We start from the raw sequence: 19,582 nt of genomic DNA on the forward strand, positions 1-19,582 counted from the left end.
TACTTATTGGGCAATATCAAGTCAACTATCAGCTAAAACCAGGACTAAATCTCGCCCTGACAGCCAATACTGAAAATGTTTTCCCATGTACAATTGTTCCACTACACTGAAGGTGGTCCTCTTTCCCTTTCAATTCTAGAAGTCAATTGCAGCTGAACTTTCACTGCTCTGACAAAGGAAAGTTGTCTCACCTTTTCCAGCGAAGTCCTCCAGGAGGGAGCGTGACTTTTTCTTGAACTCCTCAGCAGTGTGGATGAGACCAGCCTTGAACTTCTCCTTGGACTTCTTCAGCATGGTCTCGCTGTCGATAAGACTCTGCTGGAAGGACAGCCACGCCTTGTTCAGGGAGTCCAGCGTCTGCAGGACCTAAACCAATTAGAATGAACCTTTATAAGTAGGTTTTAATTTTTTAAAGCGGTAGTAAACTGCAGCTTACAAAAAAAAAATCCCCTACAAGATATTATCATAATGTGCTAGTATGCATCACATACTAGCACATTAAGAAGGACTTACCTTGTACCCTGTTCCCGCTGCAGAGGCTTCCATCTTCACCCGGTCTTCCTTCCGGGTTTGTGAGCTCCAGCCATCTGACTGGCCGAGACGCGATGACGTCACTTACGATCATGCGCACGGGAGTCTCAGGCCACGGCACAGTGCTTTGAAGGAACGGCACGGGTATGCCGTACCTTCAGAGCGCAATAACCAGCTGTCACAAAAAGCTCATATCTCCTAAACGGTGCACGATGTTCATTTTACCTACAAATAAGCTTTAATAAGTAAACTTACCTATAGGTAAAAGATACAAAAGTGAGTTTACTTCCACTTTAATGACTACAGCCCTAGCTTAAAGAAACTGGGAGTCCATATTGTTCTCTGATTCCCTATCTTACCTGAAAGTTCAGTCACAGTCTTTAACCACTCCTGCCCCATTTTTTTACCTCCAATCTTCCTGGAGCCCATCCAAACTCATTTTTAACGTGTCTTTATACCTGTAATGTTAGTGAAGTCTGACAAACCTCAAACTGTGAAGAGATAATACAGCACATCGGGACACCAAAATATTCCACCAAAACTGCAAAATGTTAACAAAAATGGTCAGATTTTAATCTCATGTTTGTACTAGGCATCCATGTAATGTAACAAATTTGACAAAAGAAAACAGTCCAACTAAAGCCAGCCACAGACGGTTCGAATCTTGAACAGTTCAGCAGGGGCCAGCCAAGATTTAAACCATTTATGGACAGGCTGAATGTACCCAAGTTGATTGTTTAATCAAATTGGGTACAACTAGCCTGTTGGATTTTACCATTATAGCCGCTAGTAGTAATTACTGTGTTCCCCTGGCAGGGAAGGCTACCTCCGCCCTCCCCAGTCAGGAGAACACAATGGCTATGGAGGGATTCTCCTATCAACACTGACTGTGTTCATGGAGGAATCGAACAATTTTTTTTCCTGCAACCATGGGAATCGCTCCATCTATGGGCCAGCTTAAGACATATTTGACATAACGTAAGTCAACCAAGGTTCGAATCTTGAACAGTTCAGCAGGGACCAGCCAAGATTTAAACCATTTATGGACAGGCTGAATGTACCCAAGTTGATTGTTTAATCAACTTGGGTACAACTAGCCTGTTGGATTTTACCATTATAGCCGCTAGTAGTAATTACTGTGTTCCCCTGGCAGGGAAGGCTACCCCCGCCCTCCCCAGTCAGGAGAACACAATGGCTACGGAGGGATTCTCCCATCAACACTGACTGTGTTCATGGAGGAATCGAACAATTTTCTTTCCTGCAACCATGGGAATCGCTCCATCTATGGGCCAGCTTAAGATATATTTGACATAACGTAGGTCAACCAAGAAAGAATGCAGGGATATAATAATCATCTGTCCCCTGTCCTAAATGGCCCCATAGTAAACGCTGTGAGAAATGGACATCTCTGAGTCTGTTTTGTTTTTTTACCTAAAATTGAACTTTCTTACATACAAGTAAAAAATGAACATACAATATATGAACAAAAATCCAAAAGCAGATGTCACCTTTAGTAGGACCACATCCAAAAAGATTGACAAATGCTAAGACCTAGTCAGCTAAAATTCTATGCAAATATCAACTTTTCAAGCTTGCCCACACTCAATCCAACCTTCCAATCATTCCTCTTGGTCAGTAAAAGCATCCTTTGCATTGAAAAACCTTTAGAGGGGCTTGCAAGAGGGATGGCGGGGTGAGCTTGAATTTTACAGGAAGTTAACATTTGTGAAAATTTTACCTGTCCATATCCGTGGATCTATTCATCCTTTTGGCATATGTCCATCACTGAAAGTAACCTTTGTTTATTTATATAGTAAAAATTATGTGGACACCTCACCATCACACTTATATGAACTTGTTAGACATCCCATTCCAAACCATAGACATTACTCTGGAGTTGGCCTCCCTTTGCTGCAATGACAGCCTCCACTCCTCTGGGAAGGCTGTCCACAAGATTTTGGAGTTTCTGTGGGAATTTGTGCCCAATTGTGAGGACAGGTACTGATGTTGCATGAGAAGACCTGGCTCGCCATCAGGGTTCCAATTCATTCCAGTGGTGTTCAGTAGGGTTAAGGTCAGGGCTCTGTACAAACCACTTAAGTTTCTTCCCAGCAAAATTATCAAACTATGTCTTTATGGAGCTGGCTTTATGCAAAGGAACACAGCCATGCTGGAACAGAAAGGGGTCTTTCCCAAACAAGGAATCTGTCAGGGCAGGAGCTGAGGAACGGACAGGCAGGCCTAAAACGCACTGGCTGATGACAACCACCACCCACAGACCGAAGTCCCTCAGGGCGCGGAGTCTAAGTCCCAGGCTGCCCTTCACCAGGGCCCCTGATGGTGGGGATGGACTTGACGCAGCCAGGAACCAGGTCGCGTCCCCCGAGACACCTCAGTTGCGGTAATGGCCGCCGCCAATTGCATGTAGCTAGTGGTAAGGACAATAGAGTAGTCAGGCAGGCCGGGTCAACAACAACGGGACAAAACGGTACAGGACAGCAGATGAGAATCACAGGTCACGAGCCGGGTTCAGCAACAGAGGGTCAGATCAAAGGAGAACACAAAGAATAGTCACAAGCCGAGTCAGATTCCAGGAGAGTCAGAACAGAGTAATAGCGACACAAAGACACAAGTGCAAAGAGCATGTGCGGACCACAGGCTTATATGCAATCAGCCACACCCCTCTGGGGGATGGACCTCAGAGACCTGAAGGCATAAAAGATTCCCACCATGCTCAGCAGAAATCCAAGATGGATGCCAGCACATGGAGTAACATAACATCTGGGAAAAGGTAGGACCTTGACAGAATCCTTGAAATAATTTTCAGGTCTTGGGGAACCCCTGGTAAAATCAAATAATTGCTGGTCAGTGCATAAAACGCCCCTTACATTGTTGGTTATTGGGAGCAATTCCTCCCTTACAGTACTGGTCAGAATTCAACCTCTACAGACAGCTAAATAGATCATTGGTTTTAAGCAGTTGGCTCTGCCTATTGGTATTGACATCAGAACTCTGAAGGCACCATCAGAGGGGAGGTCTATCGGCAATAGTTGAAGGAGCTCCAAGTAATCTCTGGAGAAAAACTAGGGTTCCATAGAACTCTGACTGAGAACGGCTGGTCTAGTATGTCTTTGTTTGCTGTAACAATAACAGTACCCTTCACTGGAAACACCAAAATCCAATCATATGGAGAGGAGTCCACATACGTTTGACCATATAGTGTATCTTCTGAGGAGACATAAAAGGTTTTTGGTGTCGTAGATGACATGCTTATAACCATCTTGTGTATTTTATCACCGTAGGCTTGGATGGAATTGCTTGGGTTGTAATAGCATTGAACAGTAGCTGTTTTCAATTCCAGTCGCTGACCTCATCATTGATTTTTTAGTGCTAATATATGTTTAGCGTCTGGATTAAATCCTTTCCTTTGTTCACAGAAACCACTGCAAATTATTCTGCTTATAAACAACTCACCAGTGCATAATAAGTGAATACAAAATCCATTCAAGCATGTCCCCCATCTTGTCTCCAGCAGAGAAGAAGGTGAGGCTAGGCTGTCAATCACAGCCCACACATCAGGTACACCACTGCCTTTCTATGCCCATCATATGTCACTACTCTCTGTATGCTTCAGCCCTCAAAGAGAAGTAGTTATGTTATTTGGCTCAATTCACAAAGTCAATACACAAGGATAAGAATTCCTTTTGTCTAAAAATTTGTTATTTTCAGTTGATTCCAAGGAGAAAATTAAAGTCACATGGCTGAAACTAATGATGGCCATACACGCTTAGATTTTTCTCTCTGATCAATGTGCTACTCGATCAACACGATCAAATCTACAAACAACTGAACAGCCATAACTAATTGATTGAGACAATTTCCAATGGATTTGATCAAACTCTGGCTCTTTTCCCACGGATGTTCCAATCAGGTCCGCCTGCCTGTTTTTCAGGGGGACCCGATCGGGACCTCCATTCTCCTCTATGGAGCGGCAGGTTTAAACAGACATGTGTCCGTTTACACTCGCCAACATCCAATCCGATCTGATTCGCCAGTAGAGTTAATTTCTATGGCAGCTCCAGTGTACATGTAGCCTTATGTATACAAAGAAAAAGCAAATATAATATACAAAGCCTTAGGTTGGGGAGGAATGGCCTATATGATGCTGGACATCTTCCAGACAGGAAATGGGGCAAGCTTCTTTTAACTTACTGAAGCTTCTAATGTACATTGTTGGAAGCTCACAGTGTGCAGTGAAATCAGAGTCAGCCATTTTAGTACAGGAGAGGAGCCGGTACAACTGTGCAAGACTGAAGGGAAGGCTGGAGGTCAGGTTTACACTTTGAGAATTGAGCCCATTGTCTTTCATGTTTAATAAAATGTTTTTTATGTTTCACTTATGTGAATGGCTGTCTCACCTCTGTCAGCAGTGGTATCCTTAGCACTTAATGCCATTATTGAAAACAATCATACTCCAAGTCAAAAAAGTCTGAAGGAAGACATTTTGGATGGATCGGACTTTCTATATATAGGAATACTCACCGATTCCTCCACAGCAACTTCGTATTTCTTCAGAATTTCAAACTGGTCATGGATGGGCATGATCTGACTCTCCACCTTGGACAGCTCGCTCTGGAGGGTGTCGTACAAGGCCAGGCTCTGCGCCAGTTCTTCCAGGGTCTGCGGGGGCCTTATCACCCTGCAGGACATATGTAGGAAATAGGATCAGTAGACTAGAAATAGTGCGGGATACACGGGGCAGACTTTTTTTTGATATTCATTTGCAACACATTACAAAAAGTAGATGGACCTGTTTCAGAATGAAATGGAGGCTGATGCAGGTTCTGCTCCTAGTAAACAAATGTATCATGGCAGTTTTCAATATAGAAAACTGCCGCAGATCCCCGCCAGATTGGACCTGGTGTACGGTCTGCTGGTAACCTGGTGTTATCTGTGTAGCCAATGAAAACACAACATGGACACAGCCTGCATAGATTGTAAGCTCTGATGAGCCGGGCCCTCTCTTTCCTCTTGCACCAAATTGTATTGTAACTGTAATGTCTGCCTTCATTATGTAAAGCGCTGTGCAAACTGTTGGCGCTATATAAATCCTTTATAATAATAATAATAACATAGGCAGGGAAAGGAGCTTTCCCTACCTACATACCTGGTTGTTACCTAGTCAAGGTTAGCCTTCTTCATTCCTCCTGTTCTCAGCTGAGCGGGGTTGGGAAGAGGAAGGCAGAGCAAGGAGCTTGGGGGTTGGGAAGAGGAAGGCAGAGCAAGGAGCTTGGGGGTTGGGAAGAGGAAGGCAGAGCAAGGGGCTTGGGGTTGGGAAGAGGAAGGCAGAGCAAGGAGCTTGGGGGTTGGGAAGAGGAAGGCAGAGCAAGGAGCTTGGGGGTTGGGAAGAGGAAGGCAGAGCAAGGAGCTTGGGGGTTGGGAAGAGGAAGGCAGAGCAAGGAGCTTGGGGGTTGGGAAGAGGAAGGCAGAGCAAGGAGCTTGGGGGTTGGGAAGAGGAAGGCAGAGCAAGGAGCTTGGGGGTTGGGAAGAGGAAGGCAGAGCAAGGAGCTTGGGGGTTGGGAAGAGGAAGGCAGAGCAAGGAGCTTGGGGGTTGGGAAGAGGAAGGCAGAGCAAGGAGCTTCAGCTCTCCAGCTCTCTATGCCATTTCCAGTGCACAAATGACAGAAAACAGAGCAGATTGCTCCTAATCAAGAAAGGGGCTCAGTTTAGAAGAGTGGTGCAGGCTTTATGCCTGCTCTTTTCTTTGTGAATTTCCCCCAATATATCTAAATGGAGTTAAGTTATGTTACATTTCTTGAAAAAAAGAGAGGACACAGCAAAGTGCAGTATTATGAATCTTTAATCTGTAAAGAATACTTAAAATTGGCCACTCACCTATGAAAAGGTGAAGCAAAGCACATACATATTCTCAGATACAAAAGCACCACTCAGCTCTCCCATCCAGCCTGGAGTTCGCTCTGGTCAGCCAGTTAGGTAACACCGCTGCTTTGAGATCCCTCTCTACCGACAGGAATCCAGCATAAGCAGCTCAGGGAAACCCTGTGATGTCATCAGATCAAGAGAACCTAGGTAAGCGTGGCTACGCGTTTCAGGGATTCTGTCAGGAATGGACTCGCCCATGGTGGTGGGACTCACCTGCCTTGTGGGATGCAGTACCAAGGCTGGTCAGCGGGTGCTCTCAGCAGCCAGAATCTCACTCCTGCAATCAGGCCATTACCTGAGGCTGATTGCAGGAGGTGTATTTAAGCAGGACCAGGCCTGTGATCAGTGCCTTGGTGTATGTTTCCCATGAGCCCCTGTACCTGCATCCTGTCTGCTTCCTGCCTGATCCTGCTTTGATCCTGACTCTGAACGAACTCCTCCTGTCCTGACCACAGCTATTCCTGACCACTCTTCCGCTCGCTCCTGGTACCCTGTTTGCCCGTTAGCTACCGACCCGGCCCGCCTGACTATGTTGTGCTCCATATATATATACATATATATATATATATATATATATATCACTTTAGGTTTGGGTTTGTTTCACCTTGTTGTATGTATTTGTGTTCGTTTTGGGTTTGGTTTGTTGCACTGCGTTTATGTTTGTGTTGTCCTTAATAAATTATCTTGTTTACACGCTATACCTGAAGTCTGTGTTTCCCTGTGTCAGTCCACACACCTCTGGTCATTCCCCGAGCCCTGACAGATTCGTCCCCTTTCTGAAGTCACTCAGAATCTTTTTTTGTGCCTTGCTTTACCTTTTCACGTGACTGAACATTTTTAAGTATTATTTACAGATTCAAGATTCATAATACTCCACTTAGCTGCGCCCTCTCTTCCTTTCTTTTTTTCTTTCCTTTGAGACATCTGTTATCTCAGGAACAGCAGCAGCTAGTGCCAGCTACAAGATTAAATGATTTTTCAAGCTACACCTGATGATCATTTACCATCTCCTAGAGAAAACAAATTGCATTGTTCTGACCTCTCCAAACTGTTAATGCTTGTGCGCTGATGGCGATTGCGTGTGATTCCATATACACATTTGTTTTTTGGACATTACATTCCACAACTGACTTTTACATACATTGTACTTCTTGTGTAATACATATGTGTGGAAACAAAGAGAGTGTGTTTTAATGGTCACATGCTGCACCTATGCATCAATGAGTGGCAGAGGTTTCTGTGTTGAGAGCGTGCTCGCTGTGGGGTTGGTTTACTAAAGGCAAATAGTCTGTGCACTCAGCAAGAGCAGTTGCTCCACAGCTTAAGCTCTTGGCGCCGGCCAATCGCAAATGTGCGGCCTCCTGACGTCTGGGCCTAGACGCCGAGTGGCCGCACATTTGCGTTCTATTAAAAATATGTGCTGAGAGCAGGGGCGGACTGACAACTGATGGGGCCCCGGGGCAATAGGGGATCATGGGGCCCCTGTGTCCTTGCCCAAACTCAAAAAACCGCCCCTTGAAGACGTCATTCATGACGAAACTAGTAGGGCTTGGCTTGCTGGATGCTGACGTCTGTGGAGAGGATTGAGTCACGAGCGCTGTAGTGAGTGTGCGGGGAGCAGGAGACTGTTATACCATTTGCTGTTTTCTGCTGTTATACTGGTGTCGGTGAAGACACCCTTTTTGTGAGTGTAAATCTTTATTAAATTGTTGGATACTTTTATAAAAGAACTGGCTGCACCATGATTTTCTCTTTCATTCCCAAACATGACCTCGGTGGAGAGATATAAAAAGAGAGAGTGATATAATGCTCCTGGAACCATTATATTGAGTGGTGGATACCTACCTTATGGATGATTGTGTAGCTATTGATCATCACACCTGAGAAGTTGATTCATTGCATCTGCTCCCAGAGCAAAAAGCGTTTTTTGCTGATCTAGAGATTGATCAGCATGGAGCTCTGGTGAGTTACCCAACTTTACTTTGGTGGTGGATTTTGGCACAATTTCTTTGAGAGCACTTGAATTTGAAAAGGATTTGTTTGGACATTTGAAGAAATTCAAAATTGGACAATTTTTTATATTCACAATATTTAATTATGTAAATTACTTATGCATTAAAAAATAGTTTTGCACATAATTTTGATATTTTTTTATATTAATTGAGAATAGATATATACCGTATTTTTCGCTCCATAAGACGCACCTGACCATAAGACGCACCTAGGTTTTAAAGGCAGAAAACAGGAAAAAAAAAATTCTGAACTAATGGACTGCAGACATAGTACAGGAGATAACCAGAGACTGCGGACACAGTTCAGGGGATGACCAGAGACTGCGGACACAGTACAGGAGATGACCAGAGACTGCGGACACAGTACAGGGATGACCAGAGACTGCGGACACAGTACAGGGATGACCAGAGACTGCGGACACAGTACAGGGATGACCAGAGACTGCAGACATAGTACAGGGATGACCAGAGACTGCGGACAGCACAGGGATGACCAGAGACTGCGGACACAGTACAGGGATGACCAGAGACTGCGGACAGCACAGGAATGACCAGAGACTGCGGACAGCACAGGGATGACCAGAGACTGTGGATAGTACAGGGGATGACCAGAGACTGCTGACCTTTGGGGAGGGGGGGGAGCGGGTACCTGAATTTGACAGGTACCCGCTCCCACTTCCGCGGAGTTGTTCTTTCATCTTACCTGTTCCTCTATCCAGCCGCGCGCTGTCTTCCCAGCTTCTGTAATGGCGCTCGGCATGACAGCCGGGTGCCCAGTGCGCATGAGCGAGAAGCACTTGCGCTTTGTGATTGGTCCGGCGGCTTCTGGGATCTGTCATGTGTCCCAGGTGCCGCCTTACCATTCACAAAAAGCACCGCTTCCTGCGCATGCGCACTTGGCACCCGGCTGTCATGCCCACACTACAGAAGCCGGGAAGACCGCGCCGCTGGATAGAGGAACGGGTAAGATGAAAGAACAACTCCACGGAAGTGGGAGCGGGTATCTGTCAAATTCAGGTACCCGCTCCCCCCCTCCCCAAAGGTCAGTAGTCATCTCTATAAGGTCCCGCTGTAGAGCTGAGCGGCCGGCCCGGTATTCTGACACGGCGGCAGTGGAAATACCGGACCGGCCGCTCCATATTCGCTCCATAAGACGCACTGACATTTTCCCCCCTTTTTTGGGGGGAAAAAAGTGCGTCTTATGGTGCGAAAAATACGGTATATATCTTTTGCACTAATGTTTCTACACTAAATTAGGAATAGTTTGTGGTTTTAGCGCATTCCTTTATTTAAGTTATACCAAACTCAAAAAAGCCTATGAAAAAGGTACCAGGGGCATCTCATGGGGCTCCCTACTGACCCCGGGCCCTCGGGCAGTGCCCGAGTTTCCAAATGGTCAGTCCTCCCCTGGCTGAGAGTGCACACCCTGTGGCTCCCAGCACACACGTTCGGTGTTCACGGAAAGGTCCCGATCTCCTCTTTCGATTGGGACCTTTTCTGATCATGTGACCGCCGTGACAGCAAATCATGGCAGTCACATGACCCTAAAACCCGACCCACCTTCCAGCTTCTGGAACCCTTAAAGGGCCGGGAAGCGCCGGTGCGAAGGGGTTAATAAATTAGCAGAAACCCTGCTGACTTCGATTATCCAATCATGTGCACTCAAAAGTGCTTTTTTTCATTTTTCCCTGCACACGATTGGATATTCCTTGCAAAGTGAATCTTTATCACATTTACAAAGCTCTGGAGCAATTGCACTTGTAGAGTGCAACTGCACCTTGTATGATGCACAGTCTATTTTCCTTTAGCAAATGAACCTCTGTGTGTTCCCAGTACAGTGACCTAGCTGTAAAAAACAATTCCCGGTCTCTAACATTGATCAAGAGTGAGCGGGTCCAGCTCTTAATCATGTGACCACTGAGATAGCCAGTGGCCACGTGATCAGGCAATCCTCCCTGTCTTCGGGTATAATGATCCCGCTAAAGGGATGGTGGAGGCTGGGGGTGGGAAAGGGTTACTCAACTGCCTGGTGCTTAAGTAAGGTGATTTCAATGTGTGGAAGAAGGACAGACGGGGCGCACTCACCGCTCCGCGTTGTTGCGCAGATAAGCGTGCAGCTCCAACAGTTTCTCGGTGGCCATGTGTCTCAGTAAGCCAGTGAACTTATTCTGCCACTCGTTGCAGTGTTGGACCAAAGCGAACTTAAGTTGACTGCAGTCCAGCATGACAAACTGGATGTTCTGTACGGTCTCCTGCTTCTGGACATTGTTCGCCAGCTCCGTGTACCTAGAAAAATAGTCGTTGGTAAAGGAGACTGATTTATTTTATGTTCTTATATAGCGCCGTCAATTTACGCAGCGCTTTACATATATATTTTACATTCACATCAGTCCCTAACCCTCAAGGAGCTTACAATCTAAGGTCCCTAACCCTCAAGGGGCGTACAATCTAAGGTCCCTAACCCTCAAGGGGCGTACAATCTAAGGTCCCTAACCCTCATGGGGTGTACAATCTAAGGTCCCTAACCCTCAAGGGGTGTACAATCTAAGGTCCCTAACCCTCAAGGGGCGTACAATCTAAGGTCCCTAACCCTCAAGGGGTATACAATCTAAGGTCCCTAACCCTCAAGGGGCGTACAATCTAAGGTCCCTAACCCTCAAGGGGCATACAATCTAAGGTCTCTAACCCTCAAGGGGTATACAATCTAAGGTCCCTAACCCTCAAGGGGCGTACAATCTAAGGTCCCTAACCCTCAAGGGGCGTACAATCTAAGGTCCCTAACCCTCAAGGGGCGTACAATCTAAGGTCCCTAACCCTCAAGGGGCGTACAATCTAAGGTCCCTAACCCTCAAGGGGCGTACAATCTAAGGTCCCTAACCCTCAAGGGGTGTACAATCTAAGGTCCCTAACCCTCAAGGGGCGTACAATCTAAGGTCCCTAACCCTCAAGGGGCATACAATCTAAGGTCCCTAACCCTCAAGGGGGGTACAATCTAAGGTCCCTACCCCTCAAGGGGCGTACAATCGAAGGTCCCTAACCCTCAAGGGGCGTATAATCTAAGGTCCCTAACCCTCAAGGGGTGTACAATCTAAGGTCCCTAACTCACATTCATACATACACATACTAGGGACAATTTAGACAGGATCCAATTAACCTACCAGAATGTCTTTGGAGTGTGGGAGGAAACTGGAGTACCCGGAGGAAACCCACGCACAGAGAGTACATGCAAAATCCAGGCAGGTGGTGCCTTGATTGGGATTGGAACCAACAACCCCAGTACTGCCAGGCGTAAGTGCTAACTATTTAGCCACTGTGCCACCCAGATAAAGTGTTGGGCGTGGTCATTTCAGTTAATTTGTTTTATTTTAATAGCAAAGGCAGAATATTATTTTTAGCTACCATTTGGAAGGTGAAGGGTCGATCGCACTTTTCCCCAGGAAGTTTCAGTCAGCAGGAGGGCTTCTTTTATTTATATGCTAATTAAATTGTTTAACTAGTTAACTTAGCTAGTTTGGTTTTTGTTCTGTGCCTAAACTAGGGTAAATAGACCTTGCTTTGTGTAAATGACTATACTTCCTTGAAGACTGCTGTACAACCTGAAGGAAATATTAAACCAAAGCAAGTCACTGATCTTTCAGTATACAAGGTTGTATACCTTGTATACAACTTAGTTCTTAAAGGGGCAGCACACCTACATACTTTTTTATATTGCAGAATAGGTCTCGGCCATTCTGTTGGGCCAAGAAGTGGAGGTGCTCTTTTTGGAGGTGCTCTCTGAATACTCTGGGTATTGCAGAGTAGATCTGCCTCTATCCCCTGAAGATGCTGGTTGCAGTGAAACATGTTGGGCAAGGTGCAATACGTGACGTCATCACGGGAACCAGCAGTGCATTTGCCTGTGTAATATCATTTGCCTGTGCATATATATACATAGTTAGTCTGGCTGAAAAAAGACAAAAGTCCATCCAGTTCAACCATAGAAAAAAAAAAAAGTTATAATCCTATACCCACAGGTGATCCAGAGGAAGGCAAAAAAAACAGCAAAGCACGATCCAATTTGCTCCTGCTGGGAAAAATATTCCTTCCTGATCCTCCGAGAGGCAATCGGATATTCCCTGGATCAACTTTATACTTTCTGTAAGTGTTTTTCTACATATTAAAAAAACTGTTATATTTTAAATACTACACCATGGCATTGTCTTTTGTCTTTTAACTCTTTATTGAATGCATCCTACCCAGAAGTCGGGGATGGAATCTTTGACCAGAGTGAGTGGTGCAGCGGGGCAGCAAGGAGCTAAATGATCTCTTTGGGGGATCTAATCATATGGTAAGGAGCAGATCTAAGTGAGCCTGTTTCCAGGCTATTTTAAACATTCCTTAACACCTTCCCGCCCAGCCTATAGCAGATGGACGGCCGGGCGGGACATTCGCCATTGTGACTGGGCATCATATGACATTATGTCAAAATGAGCAGCTCACTCAGCCACGGTGTGATCTGCCTCCGGCTGTGTCCAGGGAACACACCCGATGACATATCATTACACTGGCCCATTGCCAGTGTCATGTGACCGCTGTGACCAATCACAGCAGATCACATGTCAATTGTATACAATGGATGGCTTCCTGCCATGCCATCCATTGTAAACAATGATGTTGTTAGCTGTGACTGGTCAAGGCAGTCACATGATACAGACAGGGCCAATCACAGCCCATCTGTATCATGTGATCAGCTTTGCCCAATCACAGCTAATCACAACAAAAGACTGAATGGATCAGTTTCATTCAGTAACAATGATTGCAAATATCAATGAAATACATCGGTATTAGCAATCATAATGTGTTTAAAAAAAATCCTGATCACTTGCCCCGGGTAGTTCAATCTCACTATGGCAACACTGTATTGCTTTGGTCACAGTGTGCTGAAAAATAAAATAGTAAAAAAAAAACATTTAATAAAAAAATAATAGAAACATTTGAAAAAAAAAATACAAATGTAATTATTATTATTATTTTTTCACCAAAGAAATGTAGCAGAATACATTTTTACCTAAAGTCATGAAGAAATGTTGTTTATTTGCAACATTTTATAACAGAAACAAAGAAAAGTGTGTTTTTTTCAAACGTTTCAGGTTTAGCAAAAAATAAAAAACTCAGTGGCGAATAAATTCCACCAAAATAAATTTCTATTTGTGTGAAAAAAATGACAAAAATTTCATATGGGTACAGTGTTGCACGACAGCGCAATTGTCATTCAAAGTGCGACAACGCTGAAAGCTGAAAATTGGCCTGGGCAGGAAGGGGGTATAAGTGCCTACTGTAGTATTGAAGTGGTTAAACCATGTCTGCCAGGCATCCTGCCACAGTCAGAACCACACAATACCGAAGGCATTCCAACACCCACCCACAGACACCAGGGGAAGACTTGACGCCAGGCCCATTGCCAGAAAGAGCCCAGCAGACAAGGGCCTGTCATGGGTCAGTTATCATGGTAAAGAGGACACTGGTTTGCTTTTTGGGAGATGTGTTACACGGAGGTTGGGGGTTTTGGGTGCATTGGCATTCTTACATATAAACCTTTTGATCAAGTATGCAGTATACAGTATCTCTTTATTATGTGATCCAATGTGGACAGCACCACTCTAAACCGAAGCTTCGCCTCCGCTGTGGACAGTCACAGTCCTGTGCCGGCATAGGAGCTCATCAGTTTCGATCCCAAAACACCAATACAATACCAGCCGCCCCCTGATGTGTGTCACTCCATGGCCTGTTCTTCCCTTTCCTTCACCCTGCCCCTCTATGGCCCACAAAGTCATCACTTGTCAACAAATTTTTGGACAGGCAAGGAATAAAAAATTCTCACCGGGCGATATCGGCATCAAACGCAGACACCATTGGGTTTAGACGTTGGTAACGGCGGATCAGGGTGTCTTTCTGGGGCTCCCAGATCATTCGGAAGGAGTCCCATGTTTTCAGGTAGGACTGGAGAAGGGTGGCATTTGTAGTCATTCCTCCACTGATCAGAGCTTGGATCTTCTTGATCTCTTCATCGCGCTCTGGAAGGTGAAGATACCTCAATCTATCAGATATGGACTTAAAATGCTAATTTTTTACATTTCTTATCCATTATAGTCAAGGCTAAAATATCTTTTAAATCTGACCTCCAGCCTTCCCTTCAGTCTTGCACAGTTTTAACGGCCCCTCTCCTATACTAAAATTGCTTACTCTGATTTCACTGCACACTGTGAGCTTGTAACAATGTGCATTAGAAGATAGAGCCCCCTCATTTCCTTGCTGAAGGACAGCAAAAACTTGACCTTACTTTCCCAGCCTTTCTGTCTCTGGCATGCACCTTTCTTTCACTGGATTTCGGTTCTTTCAATCATGGAGGCTCAGCATCAGATGTTGGCGTTAACTAGGATGGTCTGCATTCAACGTCAGCCCAGGAATGCCCACTCCTCCAAAATGACACCCTACCATCAAGGCATTTTCATATTTGAATAACTCCCAAGAGCATCCCCATTGCTTGCATCAGGTCTGAGGGCTCTAGAGAGGAGCACACAGTCAGGACTCTATGTACAGCACCCTGCTGGCTCCTCCCACCAGCCATGATTTGCCAGCATCACATAGAGATGCACAGAAACCCAGCAATGACATAATTGGATCCTAAAATAGGGTATGCAGTGAAAATGGAAAGGTATTATTTACAAGTTTCATTGGCCTGTTGTTGAGGGGGGAAAGGAGGAACTAGCGAAGGCAACATTTACTCAGATTAAATTTCAGCTTTAAAGATACTTGTAAATTTCATGTTTACTACTGTAAGCCTGTAAATGCCAAGCTCCAAAAAACAGCAACTATGTCACATTTATTTTACAGCTGTGCTGTCTAACTGAACTGAATCAGATAGAATAAAGTGCAACAGCGCTAGGTGTCTGATAATTAATAAGAAGAAAGAAAAATAAATGAATAAATAAATAAATAAAACAAGCAGCTAGCATAGGAAGTAAACCTCGAGAACTTCGGATAGTAAATTGACCATAAAAAATATGCAGCGCTCATATGCCAGATAATATTATGATCACATAAATCAAACAAAGATTCATGGTTAAAATAAAGCATTAAAATATTAAACTTGTGACTTCTGTGGTGCATCCAAGGTTGAGAAACCAGAAAAAAGTTTGTGACTCTTGTGGTAAAGAACTGAGAATAGCTTGCACTAACCAGATGTCTCAGCACATGGAGCATGGAGTAATTAAGACCTACTCCTGGTACTCTGAAAAGGGAGCCACTGGAAAGGTTGATGTCATCTTATCTCTCGCCACTAGATGTCATGTTCCCAGGGCAGCAGGACAGAGATCCCAGAGGTGTACATCAGCCAATGGAGGGATTTATCCAGCACATCAGTCAGCAACCCACAGAAATCCAGGTAGAATCGAGCACCTTCAAAAAGCCTGGGCTCCCTCCATAATAAGAGAGCCACAGGCCAGAAGCTTTGATAGTGTAGTAGGTATTTATTTGTGCAGTAATTTCAAAATGAATAAAAACACACTTACAGAATTTCAAAAAGCAGGAACCATAGGGCAGCTATATAATATGTCCAGACAGTTGGGGGGGCACCCTCTGACGCGTTTCGTGTGACTTACACGTTTTCAAAGGGGAAAACGTGTAAGTCACACGAAACGCGTCAGTGAGGTGCTGACTACACTGATACTACACTATCAAAGCTTCTGGCCTGTGGCTCTCTTATTATGGAGGGAGCCCAGGCTTTTTGAAGGTGCTCGATTCTTCCTGGATTTCTGTGGGTTGCTGACTGATGTGCTGGATAAATCCCTCCATTGGCTGATGTACACCTCTGGGATCTCTGTCCTGCTGTCCTGGGAACATGACATCTAGTGGCGAGAGATAAGATGACATCAACCTTTCCAGTGGCTCCCTTTTCAGAGTACCAGGAGTAGGTCTTAATTACTCCATGCTCCATGTGCTGAGATATCTGGTTAGTGCAAGCTATTCTCAGTTCTTTACCACAAGAGTCACGAACCTTTTTCTGGTTTCTCAACCTTGGATGCACCACAGAAGTCACAAGTTTAATATTTTAATGCTTTATTTTAACCATGAATCTTTTTTGATTTATGCGATCATAATATTATCTGGCATATGAGCGCTGCATATTTTTTATGGTCAATTAACTGAACTGAATGTCAGGGAGACCAGATTACACAGCCTGTAAAGTCATTCGCCATTAAAAAACTGACATTCGGTCAAAGCACGGCAACATACAGCTACTGGAGTATTATGCAGGCAAATCAACAGTTTGCAAAGCCAGTATAAAATTTTTATTGCCAGATTTCCCCACCTAGGATATTGTGTATGGGGTCCCGTGAAGACTTCTTCTTGGTCAGAATATCTGGAAGACGCTTGAAACTGGAAACAGCAATGAGAATCTCTGAACAGACACTGGTCACAAGGTTGGCTAATTGCAAAAGAGTAGGTGAGAATTCCACCTAGAAGAGAAAGTCAGACATAAAAAGGAAGACATTAGAAATGAGTTCACCCAAAGCTGACATTTCAGTTCTCGGTAGACACTAGTAGGTTATAGATCAATTGAACTAACTGTTAAAATCAGCTAAATACAGAAAAGCCTGTCCCCTGCCAGCATACTGCAAAGTGAGACCCTTGCTCCCTGTGTAGAAACAGTGGTCTCTCTGCAAAGGTCAAACACACATCCTGCTGATGAAGGCAAACTATTCTAGCCCTCTGGCTCTTTTGGCTGTACTTCTGTGGATCACAGGAGTTCATTCTGCACTCCTGTGACCTGTTTTCAGCCGACAGCAGGTTGAAGGCCACTGTCGGCTGACGTCACTCAGCCGGTCCAGGCTGGGGAAAGATCCCGACTTTAAATACGGGATCCACCCCAGAGTCTGGAGCAGCACCTGGCTCAGCCTGTTAGCAATCTGCTAAGAGCCTGACCCAGCCGCTCCCCCCCCCCCCCACAGCCCAGCGCTCCAGCGACCATGGGGGGGGGGGGGGGTGATGGGGTGTCTATGCTTTTCACTCTGTTGACCCAAAGCAGCAAAGGCTTAGGTTTTTATTAAACCATATCAAACAACAAAGCAGAAAAATTCCCAGCTCTACCTTGCCAGCCAGCCTGCAAACAAGCCGAACCTACCTGTCTAGCTGTATGCGTTAAAAACAGGGGTTCAGTTAGCACACATTTGCAAATACATGCGTAAGGTACAGAGCCTCGTCATGGCACCCCGATATTCTGTGATCCTAACTCTACAAATTTAAGAGCCCCCATAGTAGAGGCACATGTATTTAATGGATAGACCGAGGGCAGATGGACCTGAGGGAGCCCACCCCTCCTTAAAGGTACAGGAGCGCACTGGACACCCAGCATGTAACACAATGGCAGCCAAGGTGTCCAGTGCGCCCCCTCGACCAAAAATTCAACAGTATGAAAAACCCAGCTGGGAATTTTTCTGCTTTGTTGTTTGACATGCGTCACCCGTCCATTTGCTCCTTGCTGTGAAGGCCAGTTATGGACTGGGGCAGTGACCGGTTTTTGTACTGCTGTATTGCTGGTCGAGGGGGCGCACTGGACACCTTAGCTGCCATTGTGCTACATGCTGGGTGTCCAGTGCGCTCCTCTACCTTTAAGGAGGGGTGGGCTCCATCCGGTCCATCTGCCCTTGGTCTATCCTTTAAATACATACAATACTATGGGGGTTCTTAAATTTGTAGAGTTAGGAACTACAGAATATCGGGGTGCCGTGACGAGGCTCTGTAGCTTACGCATGTATTTGCAAATGTGTGCTAACTAAACCCCTGTTTTTAACGCACACTGCTAGACAGGTAAATTTGGTTTGTTTGCAGGCTGGCTGGCAAGTTAGAGCTGGGAATTTTTCTGCTTTCTTGTTTGACATGCGTCACCCGTCCATTTGCTCCTTGCTGTTAAGACCAGTTATAGATTGGGGCAGTGAGCGGTTTTTGTTTTATGAAACCATATCCTTTAAGCCCTGCCCACTTGGCCACACCCACAATTCACCATTATTACCTTTCTTGTTGTCCCAGGGTATCTTGCTTTTATGCCTTGAATGTCTGCGCTTGTTCTAAAAAATGGAACCAGTTGTTTCAGGGCATGTTAAAGATGGAGGCTTGATATTATGGGTGTGGCTCCAAATGAGGGTGTGGTTTCATGGGTGTAGATAAATGTCGGTGTGGTCAGTAGGGTGTCTCTACATTTCGTTTTGAAAATCTGGTAACCTTGAATAACAGGCGAGTCCTCATATTTCTGTAATGACTGGTGTAGAACAACTATATACAACTTTAGCCTATCCACAGCCTTTTGTTGTGGACCATAAATGATAGCACCACATTTTGTTCTTTGAAAGGAAAGATGGCGGCACTCCTACCTCAGCCGTGGACCACTTGGCCTCACCCACAATTCACCATTATTACCTTTCTTGTTGTCCCAGGGTATCTTGCTTTTATGCCTTGAATGTCTGCGCTTGTTCCAAAAATCTGGAACCAGTTGTTTCAGGGCATGTTTAAGATGGAGGCTTGATATTATGGGTGTGGCTCCAAATAAGGGTGTGGTTTCATGGGTATAGATTAATGTCGGTGTGATCAGTAGGGTGTCTCTGTATTTCATTTTGAAAATCTGATAAACTTGAATAACAGGCGAGTCCTCATATTTCTATAATCACTGGTGTAGAAGAACTATACACAACTTTAGCCTATCCACCACCTATTCTTGTGGACCCTAAATGATAGCACCACATTTTGTTCTTTGAAAGGAAAGATGGCGGCACTCCTACCTCAGCGGTGGAGCCAGGAAAGTCGTTCTGTAGTACCACCATAACCCGGAAGAGAGGGCTCGGGGAGGTTTTACTGTCTCCATTGATGGCTTTGGACAGTCCTTGAAGGGACCACTTGATGTTGAGTCTGAAAGCCTCCTCCACCAGACGGTCTATCTTCTCTGTGTAGAAAATCCAGTGCTGTTGAACCTGTTGGGACAGTCACATTAACCACTTGACCTCTGGAAGGTTTGCTCCCTTCATGACCAGGGCATTTTTTGCTATTCAGCATTAGGCTAATAT

General features: G+C 45.1%; 1 protein-coding gene across 1 annotated transcript in view; it reads right to left on the reverse strand.

Moving 5' to 3' along the window:
- The window catches only part of DNAH2 (dynein axonemal heavy chain 2), a 426,940-nt gene that overhangs the window by 227,175 nt on the left and 180,183 nt on the right, over positions 1 to 19,582 (reverse strand). Inside the window, exons 18-23 of the mRNA XM_089688974.1 lie at positions 19,301 to 19,489; positions 16,837 to 16,984; positions 14,347 to 14,539; positions 10,572 to 10,772; positions 5,074 to 5,230; positions 192 to 366 (exon numbers count right to left, since the gene is read on the reverse strand). Of these exons, the coding sequence (XP_089545100.1) occupies positions 192 to 366; positions 5,074 to 5,230; positions 10,572 to 10,772; positions 14,347 to 14,539; positions 16,837 to 16,984; positions 19,301 to 19,489 (1,063 nt within the window). The remainder of the gene's footprint in view (positions 1 to 191; positions 367 to 5,073; positions 5,231 to 10,571; positions 10,773 to 14,346; positions 14,540 to 16,836; positions 16,985 to 19,300; positions 19,490 to 19,582) is intronic.

This window comes from Staurois parvus, unplaced genomic scaffold, assembly GCF_062004578.1.
Source record: "Staurois parvus isolate SC_StPar_1 unplaced genomic scaffold, SC_StPar_1.0 ptg000463l, whole genome shotgun sequence".
Lineage (NCBI taxonomy): Eukaryota > Metazoa > Chordata > Amphibia > Anura > Ranidae > Staurois > Staurois parvus.